At 55.2% G+C, this 15,629-nt stretch overlaps 3 protein-coding genes across 3 annotated transcripts; 1 reads left to right on the top strand and 2 right to left on the bottom strand.

Moving 5' to 3' along the window:
* Positions 1 to 45: 45 nt before the first annotated feature.
* On the bottom strand, positions 46 to 3,567 carry BDP55DRAFT_540571 (ribosome biogenesis protein Urb1; the record flags this gene model as incomplete). The annotated part of the gene is made up of 2 exons (XM_060568135.1): positions 46 to 3,335; positions 3,408 to 3,567. The coding sequence occupies 2 exons, from the start codon at positions 3,565 to 3,567 to the stop codon at positions 46 to 48; spliced, it is 3,450 nt and encodes a 1,149-aa protein (XP_060435882.1).
* Positions 3,568 to 3,993: 426 nt separating this feature from the next.
* On the top strand, positions 3,994 to 4,783 carry BDP55DRAFT_540746 (mitosis protein DIM1; the record flags this gene model as incomplete). Its single annotated transcript, XM_060568151.1, has 5 exons — positions 3,994 to 4,077; positions 4,158 to 4,290; positions 4,394 to 4,482; positions 4,552 to 4,651; positions 4,758 to 4,783. The coding sequence occupies 5 exons, from the start codon at positions 3,994 to 3,996 to the stop codon at positions 4,781 to 4,783; spliced, it is 432 nt and encodes a 143-aa protein (XP_060435881.1).
* Positions 4,784 to 5,244: 461 nt separating this feature from the next.
* BDP55DRAFT_540388 (cell morphogenesis protein PAG1) lies at positions 5,245 to 12,605 on the bottom strand (the record flags this gene model as incomplete). The annotated part of the gene is made up of 3 exons (XM_060568118.1): positions 5,245 to 5,716; positions 5,810 to 12,261; positions 12,330 to 12,605. 3 exons carry the CDS (start codon positions 12,603 to 12,605, stop codon positions 5,245 to 5,247), a joined length of 7,200 nt encoding a protein of 2,399 aa, XP_060435880.1.
* Positions 12,606 to 15,629: the final 3,024 nt, after the last annotated feature.

Raw genomic sequence — 15,629 nt, 5'->3', positions numbered from 1 at the left:
TACTTACCAGCACCATACTTTTTACTTTTTCAATCCTCTTCATCTTCAACCCTCCAAACCCAAAGGGACGCCCTTCCGACTCCATTCCCCAACCCTCTCCTGATCACAAGTCTCCCAAACCCGCCTCCTCAGCGCACGATACAACCGTCTCGTCTCCCTCGTATCCGCATCAACCTTTTCAACACCACCACCACCGCTGCCACCACCACACCGGGCCTCCTGCACCTCCAACCAACTCACAATCCCAAACCTCGTCGCCAGCGTCGTGCTCCCGCCCTCAATACACGTCGCCCGCCACAAAACCCTCAAGATCCTCGTCCGCAGGTTCGCCCGCATATACGGGTTCCCCGCCAGCGCGAAGATCTTCTCGAACCACTTCTTCTGGTGATACACGGCCAAGTCCGCCGGCGTCCGCAGGCCGTCCAGCAGATACGCCAGCAGCCAGCTCACCTCGGTGTAATACCGATCGTCCTCGGACGGGGAACCATGCAAGATATCGTGCGCGAGAGGGACCTTGTCGTGTTGCCACACGGGGCCGCGAGTGAGGAAGCTGTTCACCTTTGCGTAGAGGCAGTGTAGCGGGTTCTTAAGGACCTCGAGGGAGGCGATGGCGAAGGCGACGAGGGGCGAGGCGACGGGGCCGCGGGTTACAAGGGGCCGGGACGATTCTGCTAGCTCCGAGAGGAGGAGCCAGATTTGGTCCTTTTCTTCGTAGTTTGACTCCTTGAACTTGGCTGCCATCTTCATGATGTTAGTGAGGGCTTCTTGGCGGATGCTGCCGTGCTCGGACCAGAGCAAGCGGATGAGCGCCGCGGCGTAGCCCTCGTCGACGAGGTCTTCTGCGGACTTGGAGTTCCATTTTAGGAGGGCAGAGTTGTCGTCGTCAAGTGCGTAGGGGACATCGAGGATAGCCTCTAGCGAAGCCACGTCCATTTCCTCGTCATTGACGCTCGAATTTGGTCTTTGTGATTTGGAAGCAGTGTCATCCGCTACGGTAGCCTCATCTCCAGGTTCACCGTTGAGCAAAGCCTTGTCAGTCTTGGGGATAATCGCTGAAGCACGATCTCCCAAGACCTCGGTCATCTTCTTGGCAAACGCGCCGATGACGGCCTTGGTCTCTCCCTTGGTCTGCGCGCAGCTCAGGAGCACCGTAATGAACTTGGACAGAAGCTCTAGGTCCTTCTTGTCGGTAGCCTTGTCGGCAACAAAAGACAGCTGCTCAACCATCGTAGCCAAGAGCAAGCTAGCTAAGACTTCATCCTCGCCCTGGGTCACGCTCTCCTGCATCAGGTCCACGTACTTCAGGGGCGAGGCGGCGCATCGTCCAGCACAGTTATCGACAAATTCCCAGATGAGGTCCAGGTTCCTCGACTTGCCGCTCTTCTTCAGCTCCCGCGCGGCGCAGAGAAGAGGGACGAGTCCAGTCTTTTGCAACACAAGCTGGTGCTGCACTGCAACGGACTCAAGCACCTCCTTCAACTTTGGTCGTCCCTGGGCAGCCTCGACGTAGAACTTCAGCAGCGCGACAAACGGCGACGCCGCGAGACCCTCCGTCTTGGCGAACCACCTCATACCGGGCGAATATCCGGCAATGGCAATCAAGTTCTCCAGCTCCATGAGGGCAAGCGCCTGGTTTTGCGGCTCGTCTGCACGGCTATCGAGGCGCGTAAGGGAGTTGACCAGGAACGGCGAGACGTCAAAGTTGGCACGCAGCGCGACCTGCGGGATGACTTCGTAATACAGCAGCAGCAACCTGCTGGCTGCCTCGCGCTGGAGGACATTCTCCTCCGCCATGGCCTTGTAGCACTTTGTCACCTCCTTCATATCGGGAATCTTTTGGCAAAACTCGTCAATGAGCTTGCGGCTCGCCGTCTCCCAGGTCGACTTTGACGACTCGGCCGCCTCGCGGTGCATCTTCAACGCAACCTCGAGCTTCTGCAGAGCGAGGACGAGGATCCGGACGGCAAAGAAGGAGACCAGAGTCGACTTTGACGAGAGACACCGCACCAGGTCACGCTGCTTGAGCGGGAGTGGCAGGATGTTATCGAGGAGGATAGACGTCGGCGGGGGCACACGGCGGTAGCCCGTCGTGGGGCCGTAGTGCGGCGGTAGCGGGAGGTTGACCGTGTTGAAGAGGAACGCGGCGTATCCAATCCACGTCATGGACAGCTTCGGCTCGAAAGTGAATGACTTGTTGTTGATAAAGTAACTGGCGACCAACTCGGGTGCCGACTGGAAGATGGCGACGATCAGCTCGCTGTGCTTCAGACTCGACCACGGACGCAGTTTCTGGATAAATTCGGAGAGCACAAAGTTTGCGACGGCGATGTCATCCTTGTACTTGTCCATCCACGCAACGCGCTCCAGGGCGTAGTCGTCCAAGCTCTTGACATCCTGCGCCGCCTCGTCCTCGAGCTCCTTGGGGTACAACCCCGTTCCGGAGTACAGCACGCCTGCTCCCGGAGTCGTGCAGGTGTAGAGCAGAAACTCATGAACGGATTCCCTGACCGAAGGCTGGTCATGTCCCTCGACATCGTGTCTGTACGTGTACAGTCCCGCCAGTCGATCCAGCGTCTTTGTGTTGAACGTCCTAAACTTGACCTCGCGAGGCAGCTTCTCGTCCAGCAGCACGCTCTTCTTCAGCGCGGCCAGCATCTCGACGATCAAGAACGGCGGATCATCCTTGATCAAGAAAGTCAGATGTGAAAACACCTCCTTGAGCATCAGCATCTCCTTCTTGGCCTCGGATGGCAAGAACTTGAGGCAGCTCAAGAACAGCTTAATCGCATTCGTTCGCACCGACGGCTTAGATGGGTCCTCCACCACGCCGCCCCCCCTCTCGCCGTCCGCGCCGAGGTGTCGGATCTCCAGGTTCCTCGCAAAGCTCGCAAACGTATGGTCTCGCGCACGAAAGACCCGCCTTGCGAGCGTGCCACCATCCAGCATCACGAGCTCGCGTACCAATCGCAGCGTTGGAGAAATGACGTAGCCGCTGCCCTTGGGTGCCGAGAGACACTTTGCGAGGAGCTTCAGCTGGCGCTCCTGCAACAAGGTACGCGCGATGTCGAGAGCGTGGGGCAGGAGCTGGAGGGACTGCGAGACGACCTGAAGGAGAAGGGCCAGGACGGCGGGTACGGCGGACATCATGGCCTCGTTGTTGACCTGCGCGCCGTAGGACCAGGTTTCCATCACGTCGGAGAGGTAGACGGCGTCGTCGCCGGTGCTGTCGCGCGGCCGGGAGGCTTCAAGGTACTCTCTGAGGAGGGCGAAGCGAGCTTCGTTGTCGCCATGGCCGGAATTGAAGCCGTCGAGGAAGACTTTGAGGGATTGGATACCTGGATGAGAGATATACAAGTCAGTCTTGGGCCCCAATTGACTAGTATGTCAGTCAATGAGAGTGCGCTTACCATGCCGCGCTCGCTTCTGGTCCTGCTCAAAGGTCAAAAGCTGCTGCAGGTGCCGCGCAGAAGCAACCTCTTCGAAAGTCGGCGCCTCATGCACGACCTTTTGCCTCTTTCGGGACGCATCTGCGCCCTCGAATCCTCCACGCGATGGACGTTTAGGCATTCTGGGTATCTTGTCTGAAAAAAGAATTTTGTCCTAAGTGAGCGGACTCGTCCACTGCATCGTTCCCAAGAAACCGTCCATAGGAACACAGCTGTGGATACCGTCCAAGAAATAAAAAGTTCTGCCGTTCAGACCGCTCTTGTCTTTTTTTCCCTTCAGGTTTAGCGCGGGGATCTGGAGGGGCGGATTTGGGGGTACCTTAGCATGGGGGGAGGGGGGGCCCGCAATGACATTTCGCCGGCCATTTGCTGGAAGTCCAAATCCAAATAAACCTCCCCGCCAGCCTCGAGAACACCAAACGATTCCATCACAAACCCATCTCACCACCGGTACCACCGAAGCATCCCATACCCACGCCGATCCCGCAACGTGCTCTCAAAACAATCGAATTATAACTTCCACGTACATATACCACACAAGATCACCATGGGTTCCATCGTCATCCCCCATCTCAACAGCGGCTGGCACGTCGACCAAGCAATCCTCTCCGAAGAAGAGCGCCTCGTCGTGGTACGTTCCTCCTCATCCATATACCGGCGCAACCTTCTGCGCATGCAATAGTCCGCCAACTAACAAGATCTACAACACAGATCCGCTTCGGAAGAGACGCAGATCGCGACTGCATGAAGCAAGACGAAGTCCTCTACCGCATCTCGGACCGCGTCAAGAACTTTGCCTCCATCTACGTCTGCGATATTGATCAGGTGCCTGATTTCAATCAGAGTACGTCCCCTCCACCTCTTCAACCGCCTTGATAAACCGTCAATCTCTCGGGAATATATACACAATCTAGACTCCTAGATGCTAATATTCGTCTTCTTGGCAGTGTACGAACTCTACGACCCCTGCACAATCATGTTCTTCTTCCGGAATAAACACATGATGGTTGATTTCGGAACGGGTAACAACAACAAGGTACCGTCGCAAATATGCTGTCCCTTAAACGCCGGCTACCTCAGTAATAACTAACGAGAGGTTCAATAGCTCAACTGGGTGTTGGAAGACAAACAAGAACTCATAGACATCATCGAAACAGTCTACCGCGGCGCCAAAAAGGGCCGTGGTCTCGTCGTCAGTCCAAAGGGTATGCTCATTCTCTCTCTTTTTCTAGTACCTTCCCCCCCGCTCCCTCTACCATGGCCAAACCCATCGTCCTCGTCTCTATTGCTAATCGTGTTTCTCCCTCGCAGATTACTCCACCAGACACCGATACTAGATACCCACCCCCTTACACAACCCGTATTCCGCGCTCACATCCAGCGGCGACTTCGTCTTTTGCTTTAGAGAGAGATATATCAGGCTCAGGAAACGATCTTAGGGTTGGTCTCACACAATCAAGAAAACTATCATATTGAACCAGAAGATGCTAATGCTGTGATTCCAAAGACACTTTCTTTCTCTTATGTGAATTTATAATTTCTTTTTTTTTTCATTATTAGGTGAGGTACGTTGCTCCCCCCTTCTCTTCTTCTTCGTCTTCGTCTTCTTCCTCTATCCATCTTGCGTCGTGATGCAATGATACGTAAGTTCGTTTTGCATGCGCCTCTCTACCCATGCTCTGTAAAAACTGCAAGCCTCCTCCTATCAAGTCAAGTAGACTAGTGCTCTTTATACATAATGTAGATAAATAGAACAACTATTTGACTTGAGAAAACCTTCAACGCCCCTTCCCAACCCCTAGAGCATCTCCCCCTGCTGCGGCATCTTGGTCAAAAAGTTGGTCGGCACCTTGGGAACCTGCTGCGCTGCAACAGCCCGCTCAGCTCGGAAAAGTTCCTGCTGTCGATCATTCTCGCGTGACCTGCCGCCCGTCAAACGGCGCATCCGAGACCGCGTGCTCTGCGCGAGCGGCTTAATCATGTTCTCCAGCGAAAAGGACCCCTCGCCGCCGTGGCCCGTGTTCGGTCGCTCGTCGTCCGCGTCGGAGAAGACGTCTTCGGGGAACTCGTCATCCGAGGTGAACTCGCTAATGTGCGGCTGGTAGGATGCCGGTGCCGACGGCGACGTGATGGACCTATAATGGAGACCGGGTCGCGAGGAGGAACCTCCCGGTCCTCCGACTCCTAGCCCTCCGCCCATTCCTATGCCGCCGCCGCCCGCTCCCGACGCGCTAAAAGCTCCAGGATTCATCGTGTTGGAGCTCGGATCCCTTGCCGTAGCTGGTGGCCTGTCAGTAAACCCATTCTGGAACGTGCTGTTGTTGGAAGCCTGATGCAGGATTGGCAGGATTTGCTCATCATACAGCTGCGCTCCGGACTCGAAGCTGTCCGGTGAGAACTCAGTGATGGTCCTCGACGAGCGGCCGTCGCTGGGTGGGCTCGAGCCGAGGTCGTCAAAGAAATCGTCGAGGCTGTCCAGCTTGGTCACGAGGTCGCCGAGGTGTCCGTCGCCGCGGCCTTCGTCCGACATCATCGTCTCGGTCCGGTCGGGCATCTGGAAGTAGCTATACGGGAAGTCGTCGGTGTGGAACTCGACATCGGGCGTGGGCGTTGCTTCCGTCAGGATTCCTTCCGCGGCCTGACACATGTAGAATGCTGCGTGGATATTCGCGCGAGTGAGATCTGTCTTCCTGGCAGGAATGGGGATGGCCCACCCAGAAGCCTCCGGAATACCAAACAGACTGACAGTCCGCTCGTATTCCTTGCGGATCGTCTTCGAGGTAGAGCGAGTCATGCTCATCCGCAGGTGCTGCTTATCCATGGCGCTGCCCGACATTGTCATGATGTTGTCTAAAACCTCTAGTGCCTCCATACAGAACTCGGTCTGCAACAAACGCAAAAGAGGAGAGATGAGATCAGAGCCATGGCCAGCTAGCTCAGGCTTCCGCATGTCAATCTCGGGAATGACGATGCTAAGGATGTTCATGGTCTTTAGCTTCACCCACGCCGTGGAATTTGTAAGGAGACCCATCAGGAAAATGACCATCTTGAAGTCCAGGTTGGGGAGGAAGTGATCCTGTAACGAGGCGAACAGACGGCTCTGGAACTCTCTATTGTTGCCCTGATACTTGAAGCTGACGTACTCCTGAAGCACTTCAGCGACGTTGCCATATCCATGGTCCTCGCATACAGTGCACAAGATCTCGGCGGACTGCAGAACTTGCTCACTGGGCTCATCCTCTTCCATCTCGTGCAAGAAGCGGGGGAAGTTGGCCAGGATCGCAAAGAATAGCCGACTGTCATCGCCAATGAGTCCGTCACTGGGCAGCTGCACCACCTTGTCGAGCGTGGTGAGCGTAGCCTCCATGCAGATGGACGATCTCAGCCCCTTGTAGAGCAAAGACTGGAGGCCCTCCCAGGCACCGTCCCACCTCGAAGGTTGGCCGTCGAGCAGCAACATGCGAACGTTGGGCGACCTAAAGTCTACCTTTGTCAGGAACTCGTTGAGCATCTCCACAGCCTCCAAGTACTCGCGCTCGTTGATGGACTCCAAGCAGGCACACGTTGTCCAGAACAATTGAGGGAATGTGAGCAGCTTGTCTGCGTCGAGCTTGAGGATGAGCGTCTTCAGAGTGGTAAGAATCTCCATGGCAAACGTTTGAATCTCGGTGTCTTCGTCCGCAACAGTGTTCGACAACCGGGCGAGCATATCGCCCAGCATGAACTGATCCAGTGACGTGAGGATGCAGCGGAAAATTTGAAATGAGCGACACGCGAGGTGCCTGACGGGACACGATGTTGCCCATGTAAGGGACAGCCTGCCCCATTGGTCCTTGATGCCGGGGTAGGTGATTTCAAACGTCTTGACAACCTCGGCCGTCAAGAATTCCATGCTTGGAGGGACCTTGTTGTCGTGGTCGTCGGCTTTGCCATTGCTGTCTTCGTAGCCCCAGACGACTGAGCGATCATGGCGGCGGATCAAGTCAATTAGGTCCTCGATTGACGCTCTAGCCGTCAGCTCCGTCTCGTCATCTAATTGAGAAATGACAAGCTCATGGATGAGATGGACCAGCATTTCTCTGGCTTGCTCTTGGACGAGAGGGGTGTAGTGATCCCAGAGAACGGTGACCACCTGAAGTAGCACCGGCACGTTCTCAGGTGTGAGATGCACAGGGGAAACCATGAGATCGACAAGCAGGATGAGCGAAAGCTGGCCGAGGGAGAACCCGGCTTGCTTTGTGCCCACGGGGAGTGCCTCACCCAGGTCTGCACAGTACGGGAGCAGGCCGATGTCGGGCGGCGGCGGCATGGCGTCTTTCTTTTCGTTTGGAACCATCGCCTTGGGAGTAATTTGCATCAGAAGGAACTCAACAACCTTCATGCCGGGGTTGCTCGTGGTGCTCGAGAGGAAGACCACAATCTGCTTGGCGTACTCGACAAAGTTTTGCTCGCGCCTCTCGAGGCAGAGAGATATTATGAAGTCGAGGATCAGCCGCACGTTTCCAGGATAGGGCCCGGTCGCGAGAGCTTGCCACAAGGCTTGAACCTCGTTGTGCAAAGCACCGCTCGACTTGATGGTGATTTCCAGCAAGTTGGCCAACAATACGTACGACTGAGCGATAGGACCACCATTAGGATCGACTCTCAGCTCAATCGACTGAATCCAGGGTAGTATGACGGCAACAACATTGCGCTGTGAGGCAGGCTGGAGATCCTTGAAGTACAAAGTGAACTCGGAGAAGATGTGGAACGCCAGCTCAGTATGCTGTTTAGCAAGTCGTTTTGAGATTTCGAACTGTGCCAGCTTGTAGACCGCCTTTGTCTTGTCGGAAATGCTAATGTCGTAGTCCTGGATCTTTGAAGTACGCCCTGGCTGCTGTCTCTCCTCGAGAGCCCTCATCAAACGGGCAGACTTTGATCTGATCTCACTTTCGTCGTTGCCGAGAGTGAACAGACATAGTCCGAGCAGCTTCCAGAATGGGCACGTGTAATCGAGGTGCTCGAGCAGAACCTTGGTAACGACGGCGAAATAGCTCTCCTGGACCTTGGAAACGTCGGACAGGTAGCAGCGAGCTATGCAGTGTTCCAGGAGATAGGGCAACTCCTGGTTGTGGATGATCAAGTTCTGCAAGGCTCGACGGCCGATCACGTTCATCCGATCGCTTCCCGAGTTGAAGATGGCCTCGATCCAAGCCAGCATTCTTCGGATATCGAACTGTAGCGTGGCGCCACTCTCAGTGGTGATGCTCATCGGTCCGCCGCAGAGGGCAGCCATGGCACTGAGAGCTGCGGTACGAAGGTTTCGCTTCTCAATCTCCATGGCCGCAGTGACCGTACCTCGTTCCCCGAGTGACTGCTGGTCAATGAGGGACTGCCGCATGGTGTCTTCTCGGACTCGGATCTGCGTCTGGTTAGGCGAGAAGCCACACCAGTCTTCCATCAAAGAAAATGCGGACTTTCGGGACTCGAACGTCATCCATCGAGAAGGATCCTTGGTTCTGTTGATCCCTTCAAAGAGTTCCTCCGTCAGGCCGCAGTAGTGCCGCCTGAGTTTCTGAAACTCCCAATCCATTTGAACTTCACCGTCCATGAGGAAGAGCTTGAGGTCCCTAGTGTAGGTGACGAGATTGGTGAGGACCCACTCGTCGTTGTAGACGTCTTCGATCTTGAGGAAATGGCAGGTAAGCTTATAAACGTGGGTAATCTCCGTCCTTAGCAGATCCATCTTGCGATTCCGTCTCGGGCTGCTGTTGGTACGTTGATGGATACGGGCGCGAGCTTCGTCGTTACAGCGTGAAACCTGTCCTGCCAGCTCTTCAAGGAGTGTGCGGTAGATGTGGATATTGATAGAGCCCATGGCTAGGACCACCGCGTCTCTGACCGATGCCGACGAGACGGACAAAAGGGGTATGAGGTATTTGAAGAGCACCCTGGCTGAGACAATCTTGTCCGCAGAGGCAGGTTTGGACGTCTTTCGGCTATGCTGTGCGGCTTGAGGATTGGCAGCCACGACGCTTCCTGGGTCAGCCAGAGTCGTACAAGCGAATATCAAGTAGAGTTTCCACTGTTCCACGAGGATTTCCGGCTGTGTTGTCGGTGTCCTACCAGCGACGCGGGCGCTCCCGGGATCTGATCCGTAGTACAAGCCCCTCGATGGCTCCGACAAGAGCACGATAGCTTTGTACATCTGCAGAATGCGGTTGCAGATCAGGTCCCGACCAATGGTGACTGTAAAGGGGCACTTCTCGTACGCGATACGGATGAGATTGGGGAAGAGCTTGAACCACAAGGTCGTGTCGTACGAGACATCACTGGTACACAACTCCACTAGGGCACCTCGAATGTTACTGTTTTGCATGCCTCTCTGGAGCCTGCTCCTTTCAGCAACGGAGAGGCCTTCATCCTTAAAGTTCATTACTTGCATCGAGTCATTCTCCAAGATGTCAATGACTCTCAGAGTATCCTTGTCTTGGTTCTGTAGCGCCTTGTCGAAATCGTTGATGAGCCGGAGGACGGTTATGGCAAAGTAGCGTACCCTCCGAGACTGTGAGCAGAGAAAAAACAAGCCGTGGGCCTCTGCTTGATCAACCTCTGCCCAGATGCCGGAGAGATCAAGTTTTGCGCCGCGTTTGTCACTCGCCTCGAGTTGGTCTAGAGAAGCATCTCGAGTCTTTCTTCTTATCTCCTCGATCCAAATTTGAAGCAGCTCAACGTACAGACGCAGAGTGCTCTCGATGTGACCAGGTCCGAGCATGCCACCGTCAGACATGGTCGAGTACCGGTCGTCAAAATTGAAGATGAAGCGAGCGAAGCCCATGGTGACTTGCTGCGCGTGGGCCTGCCGGGCTATGGCCTTGAGTGACTGAGCGGACGAGAAAGCGATATTATACTGCACGTGGGCGGTTCCCGTGCAAAGCAGGTTGATCAGAGAGTTAAAGGGTATATCGACAGAAAGACAACGAGGCAAAGCTTGGACGGCAACATGTAAAAGCTCGTAAAACGCCTGTTTGTGATCCGCAGGAGACTGATGGTCATCCCGCCGTGAGAAATTGAACGTATCGGCGATGGGGGTCTTGGGGCCTGGGCTGCTAAACTTCTCATCCAACACGGCTTGGCCTCCGAACGTGTTGTCGCAAATGATGGTGATCTTGCCGAGAATCTCGCAGAACTTATGATAGTATTCACGGACAATGTCACTCAGGGCACTTGTCCGGACGGGGCGGGAGAGCTGCTCACCCTCGCCAGGCGTCGCCGAAGTAGAACTTGCGGACGCGGTGTGGTGTGGTGAGGCCATCACGGGAGAGACAGGCCCGCGTTCAATCGCTGGTGGCGGTGGGAATGAGCTTGGGAAAGGCGGCCGGCCCTCATCAGCCTTTTCTAGGTCAGACATGATGGCAAGGAACGCTCTGATTCCAATGACCATGCGGTCTGGATCAAGTTGTTCCACCTTCAAGTCTTTGTTGGATACGAATAATTCCACATTGATCAAGGGGAAGATAACATGCTTGAAGCAGTATTCGGGCTGCTTGTATCCGATGATTCTGATGATTTGGATGACCGGCTCTGTCACAGCCGAGTCGGAGGCGATGAGACTGCGCTTCGTTGGTGGCAAAACTAATTTCATCACCTCGTCGAGCTTCCTGTTGGTATTAGGCAGGGTATCGTTGGTTCGGTACAGGTATGTCCACAGCAGCCTCGCAATGACCTGGAGGCACAATGGCCGTGTAAAACGGTCCTTGAGCTTCGGCTGGAGAGGGAGAATCAACTGGAGCCATTGGGATCCAAATGTGTCGGGAGGAGATACGCAGAGCAGCGTTGCTGTCAAGGGAAAGGCGAACCCCCAATGCCGAGGCTTGATGAACATTTGCGCAAGGCGGGGACCGATCGCGCCGAGAACCTCAATCCATTTCGGATGCGCCAGATCTTGATTTGTTGCTTTGGCGGCCACAGTGAGCAGAAGCGTCTCGAGCACCTGGCAGAAAGCCGTCTTCACTCGCTGGCCGTGGGAGCGATGGAATAGGCGCCCAACGGCTACCATGAAGTCGCACGAGTATTCCCAGGCCTCTGGATGTGACATGTTGACTTTGAGATGCTTCATTCCACCTAGGACGAGCTCAATCTTACCCTCGGCATCGCGGCCTGCTGGTGATGTGGGGCTTTTGGCCACCAGTTCCTGGAGTGATCGTTCGAGGTCTCCGAGAAACCTTTCTGTGACGCCCCTGAAGTTGATCTCGCTCATGACACCCAAGAGCTGGGAGAAGAGGTTCCAGTTTGCAAGTTTCAGCGGGCTGACCATGAGCTGCTCTGTGTCGGCGATCTTGAGTTGGCCAAAAATGATGCCCTCCAGCTTCTCCTCCATCTCCAACGTCAAGAAAGGGAGGCTCGTTTGACTGATGACCTCTAGAAGCACTCGGCAAAGGATATAGATGGAAACGGTAGAACGACGTTCGGCGTGTGCCACGAATTCTTGTTTAGCGGCCAATGAAGTCTGCGGACTGGCCAGACCATTGTCCATGGCTCCGGGTAGAGGCTGCAGAGGCTCGGTATTCCGGCGTTGGAGAGGCCCTGGTGCCGCACCCCTTGATTGCTGCAACTGACTTCGGGCTTCGTTGGCCGCATCGCTTTTGCTCTTCCTCCACAGCATCATGGAGTCTATAAGGGGTTTCGGTCGCGGCCGGGCAATGTGGCCCAAGGCGGTAATGATCTGGTCGAAGGATGGGTCGACTCCCGGGCCGCAGATCTGCTCGACCTGCGGCTCCGGTTCGAATGGCACTGTGATGCAGTCATTGAGTTTCTCCTCGGCTTGCGCAATGAACTAGAGAATTGGTTATTATCAGAGCTTGTTTTGGTCACGCGAGATGGAAGCGGGTTTGCCCAACATACGGAGGTGAAGAGCACATGCAAAGCGTATTCCCCCACAGTCTTTTGCTCATCCCTGTGGTGCTTGGAAGAGTGGGAGTGATGGTGTGCGTGTTCGCGCCTCGTCTTGCTATGCATTCGTTCCACCTTTCTCTGCGCGACAGAGGTATTGGAAAAGTCGGTAGCTGAAGATGTTCTCTCGGGGACAATGGGCCCAGAGTTGACGGTGGTGCCAGACATGGCGGTGCCTGGGCGCAAGCCCGGAGGCACGTCCGGGTCTAGACGGCCAACGGCGTGCATATCGGGACGTTCTGGGGTAAGACCCGCGCCGGCGGCAGCAATTATCTGCGGGCTGAGAGGACTCGAAGACGAGCTGGCGTGACTTCCATTTCTAGAGTGTTGAATGCCGTGTACTATGGAGGTCTGACGATGGTGACCGTATGACGCGCTCTTGGGATCGACGAGTCGTTCGATTACGCCGCCGAGGCCTCCTCCTCCTGTGCGGGACTGGGCGTGTGTGTGGGCGTGTGTGTGTGTTCGGGGAGAGATGTTGGAGCCGGAGATCGGAGGAAGCGGATGTGAGGAGAGCTTTTCGTAGGAGGAATCGCGCGAATGGGTGACGGAGCGAGGCAGGGGAAGATGAGGATGTGGTTCGAGGGCGGCGGGTCGCAGGGTTCGGTCCCAATCGGCGTCGTCCTCGTCTTCTTCGTCGAGGGTGGTGACGGATCGCGGAGAGAACTTTAACGGCGGGTCCTGTAAAAGATCGGGCAGCGTCGCCTGGGACGGAGCTAGACGAGACGACGTCTTATGGTTAGTGACAGGCCTTCCCCTCTCTTGTGAAACGACAGACTGCGCGTAGGGAGGCAGACGGGGTGGAGGTTTGTATGCGTTAGACGGTTTGAAGGTGCACAGATGTGTGGTCTAGCAACACCGGGAGCCCAGTGCAGACCAGAAGGAGAATAGATGCGACGAAGAGAGTACACTTTGGGACAGGAAGAGGGACGATTGGGGACCGCGATTAGGTAGGGAGGGCGCAACGCTAAAATCTCAAGGGTCGAAGAGCAATGGAGGGCAAGCCGCAAAGCTGCATAAGCAACCTGACGCCAACGGCCAGCGCGGAAGCCAGGAGAGCCGCACCCACAAGTTCGAACCTGATTCGACCTGGGCCTGGGGCGCGCGAGGCTGGGTTTACGGACCCAATGTCTGTGTGTTGCGTGCGAGCTGGCTATGTGTGCAGCGGATGGGTAGCGCGCGTGTGGTTTGCAAATAAGGTAAGGTGGTGTTGCCGGTGGACGTGGTAGCGTTGTTGGTGGTGGTGGTGGTGTAGCACGGGACGATGAGCAACCCTTGATAGCCGTCGGAGGAGGGCCGAGGCAGATTGGAGAAGAAAAGGCGAGAAAAAGGTCAGGCCAGACTATTCCGAACCTTGCCTTACCTCATGGCTGACCAGGTACGGAAGGGGGGAGAGAGAGAGAGAAGACGGGACGAAACGAGACGAAAAGAGACGAGCCAAGCGCGTTCGTCGGCGAGTCTCCGTCACGTTGTACGTAAGGCGAGGGCGGCGCCGCATGGCATGACACAAAAGGCAAAATAAAGGGCCAAGCGAGGGTAAACGGGCTGGGTGGGATGGAGACTCGGGAAGCAATGCAAGCCTCCAAAGCTTCCAGAAATGCTCCTCCGAGATGCTTCGGTGTGTGGTTGAAAGGCTTGACTTGACGCAGCTATGCGGGGAATTGGGAAAGGGAAGGGAGGGCCGAGGGAAGACGATACAGAGAGAAAACGCCAATTGTAAAACTCACCCATTGTTGCGTCGGATCGAGTCCCATGATCCGGGTCTTACGGCATTCGAAGGGTTGTACACCGTTGCTGGTGGCCGCCACAAAGTATCGACGGATGGACGTGGAATCGAATCAGGTGTTGTGGGTGAGTGGGTGGATGGACGATGGTGGATGACGAATGAACAATTGGATATCAAAAATGCGGCAGCGGAGGAGAAGGAGAAGAAGAAGAAGGAGGAGGAGGAGGATCAAATCAACGTCCGGACCAGACCAGGACAGCAATGATCAAATCAGGGTTGGGATTGGGGTCTCCGTCGGGTATATTCTGATTTGCGAATTTCGATGGCGGCGCGGCACGGCGGTGGTGCTGGCAAGTTCAATCCGGTGGGTAATTAATGATGAAAGAGCATGATAATCATCATGATTGGGGAAGTTGGGGCCTTGTGAGCCTTTTGCTTTTGGGAGGGGTGAGGTGGGAAAGGAGGCCGAGCAGCAAGACCAGCCCGTTCTAATCCCAATCCCAAAATCCAATATAATAATCTTGTTCAATAAAGCAACCCAAGAAGAGAAAGTCGGACATGCCCATCCAGTCAATCAATCAATCAATCACCTAGCCAGTCACTCCAGTCTCCAGTCTCCAGCCAGTTAATACCAACCGAGTGGGAATAGAACCCGGACCAAGCTGCAAGCACCAGCCTCTTCTCTTCTCCAGAACTCCTCTTTCGTCTTTCATACGAACATGTCATTTCATTGCCATTGGGCAACACGGTACTCCGTAAACACAGCCTTTTCTCCTCTTGCTGGGGTTTGTATGGCTGACTACGAGTCTACGGCTCTTTTGGGTTGCTGTCACCGAGCCTATAATAATCCCGCCGGACCAGCCCAGAAAAGAAGCAGAAGAAGCAAAAGAAGAAGAAAAGGGCACCATTGGCCGTTGGAACCACCGAATACCGTCCCATGGCCAGGGGCCCAGGGGTGCGAAGCAGCGAAGCAGCGAAAAGAAGCATAAGGCAAGGTATTGCCTGGGTGCCTTGCTCGCCGCAATTACACGCAGCCTCCACACATCCGAACTCCGTACGGTACCGTCCGACTACTTTTGTATTTTCTCCTAATTACCTACGTAGGTATGGAACTGACTTCAACTGAGATCATGATGGTTTCTTTCTCATGCTCGTCAGCGATGACCATCTTACCCAATTAACCCCCAACATGCAAATCCAACATGCCATCAATGCGTTGCCTCGCGGCTTGCCTTGCACCAGACTGTCTTTCCTCTCAAGTCTCACAAGACCAGCAGAAAAGAAAGTCGGCAGGGTCTCATGCCGGTCCATATCATGCCTTTCCCCTCCTTCCCCTGATCCTGAGCCATCTGCTGCCCAAGGCACAGCGAGCTATGAGATCACACAAAGCTGCTCGAGTCCCTCTCCGAATTGAGACCTGCACCTCTCATTCGGCATCTCCCTGCCAGTCCCTGAACTTGCAAGGCCCTCGTGGTCCTTTTGCCCAGCTGTAGGCTGTTGATGATGATGTCGGTGTTCGTCTCTTA

The sequence above is a fragment of the Colletotrichum godetiae genome (assembly GCF_030913485.1).
Source record: "Colletotrichum godetiae strain CBS 193.32 chromosome Unknown BDP55scaffold_3, whole genome shotgun sequence".
Lineage (NCBI taxonomy): Eukaryota > Fungi > Ascomycota > Sordariomycetes > Glomerellales > Glomerellaceae > Colletotrichum > Colletotrichum godetiae.
The sequence above is the reverse complement of the archived record's forward strand: the minus strand, read 5'-3'. Positions and strand labels throughout refer to the sequence as shown.